A 6,000-nucleotide genomic window follows, 5' to 3' on the forward strand; every position below is an offset into this window, starting at 1 on the left:
ATTTATTACCTATAGGCAACATGAATATGAAAATATGCACATATGCACTGGCCACTAATAATCAGATAAATAAAAAGTTATGCTTGTTAAGTGGTTTATTTAAAAAATGGCTTCATTAAGTCACACTGGTAATTCAGATTGAAGTTTGTTGCAATTGGTCAGTTGATAAAGTATGTTTATGTTCTTTTTTTTGTCCCCAAGAATAATGATAACCAGATTGTAGGTTCCTTAGAAGTTGAGATAGATTTTCTTTTGTATTTTATTGGTAACGACCAACAGGGTGAAGCAGATCTGATTGAAGTAGGTTCTCAATAAATACTTGTTTGGTTTACTGATTTGCTTATGCATCTTCTAGGTGTTGACAATCAAATAATCAGATTAAAAATAGAAGTGAAGATATTAGTAAATCTACCAATTCACTTTCCTTTGGCCCTAGAATGCCAATATACAAAGGATCTATGTTGGGCAATGTTCCTAAACTGTGTTTCAGAAGGTTCATCTGCTTACTTTCCTGGGGAGAGGATCCATAGCTTTCGTCATCTTCCAGGAAATCCATAACTCAAAGAAATAGTAGGAATCACTGGCATCTAATATATCTACTTGCACCCCAAATGTCAGCACGGATGTCTAAGAGGATCTACTTTTGCCCCAAATAAACTATAACCTGTTTTTGCCTTTCCTATAGATGCCTGATCTCCCAGAATTTAGTTGCCCTATGTAATATCTAGAATAAGGTGATATTGAAAAATGAAATTAAAATTACTTGAAACTAATCCTTTTTCCATGCTATACTCTGTACTGAGTTGGCACTTTGTTCCTAGGTGCAGGTCAAGGTGTTTTTTATCCTTTAAAACTCTAATGGACTAAGTGATCTGGGACCTAATTATGGGGGAAATTACCTGTATCCTTATGCAGGCTCACAGCCGCTGAAGTCCACAGCAGCACTTCAGCTAACGGTCCCTGCCTTCTTGCCTTCTCACTTAAAGAATTTGGGGCAATTGGCTCCCAGCAAGAGGTACTGACTTTGGAATCCATGGTATATCTCATAGGCTGAATTTGTCAGTCTTCAGAGGCAGAATGCTTTTGAGTTTTCTATAGACCAACACAGATTAGTTAGTTGCAATGAAATTAGGAAGAAGTGTTTTGCCACACGCCCCACTCCTTCACAATCCTGTATTTTTAAGGAAGTTAATATTTGACTAACTTATTGCACTGCTGCAAATTGCAAAAAAGCAGTTAAAGAGCACTACCTTTTTAGGAAAAAAATAGAACCTTTATGTTATTGATTTTCAGTCCAACTGGTAATAACACACAAAACAAATTTCCTAATTGTACATTTTATTAGTTTTTAGCATTTAAGTAGCACAAAAAACCATGGGTTTATAGCATAGTAATCCTAGCTGTCTTCCAAATGTTTCTCTTTAAATAGATTAGAAATACTACATATCTTATATTGTGTTGCTGGTGATAGTTTCAAGATGAGAATTCTTTCAATTACTTTTTTGCAATATTGGAATAAATTAAGATTGTAGTAAATCTATAACTACTTATATGTTAGCTTATTAATGTATTTTATCATAAAGACAAAGCTGTCCCCTTTGGTGATCTTTAGAGAAGTTACAGCTTTGTTGCATTTCTTGGATCCAATCAGTAAGAACAAGCACTTGGGAAGCTGTTGAAACACTAAAGTCAACTTTCTAAGGTAAAAAAAAAAAAAAGAGTTCCAGAAATGATCTTAGACGATTTGGGCTCAGACCCATGTTAAAGATTGGCTGCAAAGAGTCCATTTTGATCTCAGAAATTTTGGGCTTTTCCTCAAAGTTCTGGAACTTCCTTTCAAGCAAAAAAATATATATATATCTAAGATTTCAACATTAAAAAACCTAGGAATTCCATAATCACAAAGAACGGATTCTAAGAAGATTGTAAATTGACAGAAAAGAAGTCATTTAAAGGACCCCCACTAGAGAACACAAGGCAACAGTCAAATAACGCCATTTTAATTTACACTTTCAGTTATATTTCATGGTGGTGATACCATAAGTGGAGAGAGATGCAGCTCATAGAAGAACCATAGTTCAAAGGAATGGAAATTTAGTATGGAAGGTAAAATCACAGAGGATGACTGCAGAAATATCAAAGGTTTAAAGAAGTGGGCTTGATGTTACAGCATAAGAAGTAGTTTGGGAAGACTACGTTTATTGGCCCGGGTCTATGAGTTTATTGGCATAGGTCTTCAAAAATAAAACTTGTACATGATGAGCTATTAGAAGCAAGTCTTTCTCTTCAAATGCTTCCTGCCCTTCTGCTCTAGAAGGGATATTATAAACTGCTCATCAACTGTGACTTTCACGTTTTGAGAGGTTAAGTTCCCCATGGACCAAAATAAAATGAGGTTTAGCCTTTCCACCTCCAGATGTATCCCACTGGGTTCTGTGCAGCGCCTTCTTCCCGAGCTTTCTTGCAATCCAAGGTGCACAAAGGGTCAGGGTTGCCTGTCCTTTCTTAGCACTGTGGCTGGGATCCCAGGGTCTGGCAGGCAGCTGGGGAAATAGCCACACACCGGGAAATGGCATAAATTAAAATCAAGCAAGCCTAGTGGGAGTGGGGGTGGGTGGGTGGGTAATGGCTTTCCCAACATCCAAGTCTTTGCCCCCAGGATATGTGAAACTAGAAAACAATGTCATTCATTCAACATTTATCGAGAATACACAATATAAGTCGAACCGTGCGAAGTACTGAAGGGCATGCAAAAGTATGCAAAACATGATCCCTGCCCAGAGGGTTCCTGCCAGGAGGAGTGTTTCAAGTATCAGCTTTACGACCCCCTTGAAAAAAGTGTTCGGTGAATAAATTTCTACTCAAAATTTAAACTAAGGAAAGTTTACTGCTAGAACGCTTTGTCATAGGAGGGAAGGCATATACATAAATGTGCTTTAATTATTTTTTTTTATTTCTCAGGTATTAGCTGTGGCCTCGACCAACGAGGGAGTGGGGGCGTTTAATCGGCCAAGAGCTGCTCCAGGCTGGCCACAGTGGCCGCTTGGTAGACGAGCCTAGCTTGAAACAGGCGCTCGGCAGATGCCCGCAGTTAGCTGAATCAGAACAAAGAGGAGGCCGGCACGTTTACCTGGCAAGTGGATAACTTGGAGGAAAATCAGCCTCCGAGGAGGAAAAATGCAACATTTCACCTGAATTGAGGAGCACCCCCTTCCCAGATGGAGCTGACACGCCGACCACACCCGCGCCCCCCACCCCCCACCTCGTTCTGCCAGGCCGGGCGGTGGGCGGCGGAGCCCACGCTCGCGGTCCTAGCACAAGCCAACTCCTGGCGTCGGCCACGTGCGTCCGGGTCCCTAGCTCGGCCCTCCCAGCCGGCCTGGCGCCTCCAAGGTCGCCGTGGCAACCGTGAGATCCCGATCTCCGTGGCCCCGCGCGTCTCGCGCCCAGCGGAGAAGTCCCGAAGGTGGCAGCGGTGGTGGTGGTGGGGCGAGCGGCCTCCGCCCCTCCCCAGAGAGGACAGCGTTGACGGTGGGCTGCGGGCGCCGCCTCTGCTGCAGCGGTGGCTGCGCCTCGGTTCAGCTCAGCCTTCTCCGCTCGGGAGCCAGCGCTCGGGAGCCAGCCGCCTCCTCGGCTCCTGCCTTCGCCGCGGGCAACTGTGCCCCGCAGGACGCGCATTTGGGTCTCCCTCCCCGGGTTTACGGATTTCCGGGGACGAAGAATTTTGCCTCGGTCCCTACGAGCATCTCTCGGTCTCTCTCCCCCTCCCCTCGCGGCTCCCCCACCCCCCGTGGGCGCGCGCGCGCGCAAACACACACACATACACACTCACACTCGCCGGCGCGCGTGCGCACGCCCGCGCGCTCCAAGCCGCGGAGTCTCCAGCGCCCCTCAGCAGATCCCACTCTCTCGAGCGCCGCTACTCACACAGGCTTCCAGCCGCCACGGGGCGTCCTCCGTCTGCGGCAGCGGCAGCGGCAGCGGCGGAAGGGAACCGCGGCGACAGCCCCGCCACATCTCGCAGCCCGGTGCCAGGGACGGAGTCGGGGAGAAGCGGAGAAGGAGGAGGACGCTGAGGGGAGGAGGAGCCGCGCCGCGCCCGGCTCCGAGCGGCCGGCTGTCTCGGCTTTCCGAGCCGCGGCCCCAGGTAAGCAGCTCCCGGGCCCGCGGCATTCCTGGGGCGTCCGGGCTACGAGCCGGGGTTCCCCGGTCCCGCCCCCGCCTCGGCACCGGGACCCAGGCTCTGGAGGCGAGTAAGGGGGGAGGGGAGTGGAGACAGAGGTGAGCTTGCTAGGGTGGGGTGCGTGGGAGCATGGAGGGCTTCGCCGTAGCCCCCCTCATCCCTCACCACCCTACCCCAGCTCAGCCGCTTTCACTTTTCCGAGCTGGTGGGTACCTGGCACCCTGGCCGCCGATTCCCCGCTCTCCCCGCCCGCCAGCCAGCGGGTGTCGGCTCAGGGCTTCGCGCCCGTGGCGCGCTTGCCACCTCCTCTGCACCTTGGACAGCGCACCCGGCGTGCCAGCCGCCCCCTGCACTGCAACCCGGACCGGGACCAGCGCGCGTAGCTCTCCAGCTCCCCTCTCCATCCTGGGGGTGTCACCCTGCAGCCCTGCATGCCTTCTCCTCCCGGCCTGGGCGGACTCCGCTCTGGCACGGGCCGGAAACTTTCCTCCCGGTCTCGCCTGCGCTAGGTACTATTGTTGTGATTTGTGACAGCCCCCCCTCCCGGGGAACTAGGGCGCCTTCGCTGGGTCTTTCTTCGCGACAGCGCGCCCTGCCCGAGGGAAAGGAGGTACTGGGTAGTTGGACTTGGTTGCTGCCCGGACGGCAGGGTCGGCGCCTGGGTGGCTGGAAGCCGGCCGCCTCCCCGCCCCTCCGGACTCGACACGTGCGCGCCTCCCACGGCCGCGGCCCCTCCCGGACCACCCCACATCCTCCCTCAGCACGGCCACGGCCACCCCATAGGTCGGACACCCGGAGCTCGCGGGTCCTTATTGGCTGAAAGCTTAACACCGCCCCCTTCTGCAAGGGGTGGTGGTGGTTCTGGAGTGTTTTGGTTGACATCCCGAGGCGCGCACATGGGGGAAGTGGGGTCCGCAGGTGGGGGAGCCTGGCTGGGTGGGATCCCTACCTCCCGCGACGCGTGGCCACCCAGCCACCCTCCTACCTCCGAAAATATGCCAGCTTTGTTCCATCTCTCCTTCACTATTTTGCTGCTAAAACATTAAAAAGTAATTGACTTGTTACTCTAATTTTAGTAATACTGTATTTGTTCGTCGTTGCCTTTTTCCAAGCGGTTGTAGGGGTAAGTGGGAAACAACTCCCCGGGAGGTTCGGGGCGAACTGGGCTGCAGATATAAATGTGGTGTTTTGGAGAAGGTAATTCAAGGTGCGTAAGTAATCTGAAGAGGGTGGAGAAACTGGGAAAGAAATTGGATTGTTAGAGAAGACGTGATTAAGGTGAGTAGGTTTGGAAAAGTGCGGGAGAAGGAACTAGGTCAGTCGTGGAGTAAGACGTGAAGGAGAAACCCGAATGGGCACTGCAGAAGAGCTGAGTGGGTGTGTTCTGCTGAAAACGGCTCTGCCGGGGATAAGTGGCAGTTTTGGTTGGTACTTAGTTTATTGTTAACACGTTTCGGTTTGGTTTTGTTAGCGTTGCCCCCTTTGATATGAAACTTTTTCGTACCAATGTCTATCCTAGATGTAAGGGATGTTGCTTATTCCAGTTTCTTGGCAATATATACATTTCCAAGTGGTAATGAATGTCAAAAAATGAATTACAAAAGCCCCTCTAGAGGGATGCACTAAATAGTTACATTAAAGTGCTTTTGAAATATTATGAGGGAAGACGAATGAGCATTGCATAAAATCCAAAGATTGTCCTGAAATTATTTAGGGCCTTTGCAGAAATATATATGTATGCATAAATGATACTGATTTCTCTTCATTTCAAACCGTGATTGCTTCTAGCGTTTTCAAGCTTTAATTCCTTCAGTCTC

At 49.4% G+C, this 6,000-nt stretch overlaps 1 protein-coding gene across 3 annotated transcripts in view; it reads left to right on the top strand.

The window, feature by feature from the left end:
• The window catches only part of CCDC122 (coiled-coil domain containing 122), a 96,950-nt gene extending 93,687 nt beyond the window's left edge, over positions 1 to 3,263 (top strand). The window contains exon 6 of one of the 3 annotated variants that reach the window (XR_013174568.1): positions 2,017 to 2,091. Coding sequence is in view for 2 of the 3 variants with exons in the window: in XM_077158316.1 (XP_077014431.1) it covers positions 2,962 to 3,060 (99 nt within the window). In the remaining variant the exon portion in view is untranslated. Of the gene's footprint in view, positions 1 to 2,016; positions 2,092 to 2,961 lie in introns of those variants that run through there. The other 2 variants (XM_077158316.1, XM_077158330.1) reach the window with 2 other exon arrangements.
• The last annotated feature ends 2,737 nt before the right edge of the window (positions 3,264 to 6,000 follow it).

This window comes from Tamandua tetradactyla, chromosome 4 (genome assembly GCF_023851605.1).
Source record: "Tamandua tetradactyla isolate mTamTet1 chromosome 4, mTamTet1.pri, whole genome shotgun sequence".
In the NCBI taxonomy this organism is placed as follows: domain Eukaryota; kingdom Metazoa; phylum Chordata; class Mammalia; order Pilosa; family Myrmecophagidae; genus Tamandua; species Tamandua tetradactyla.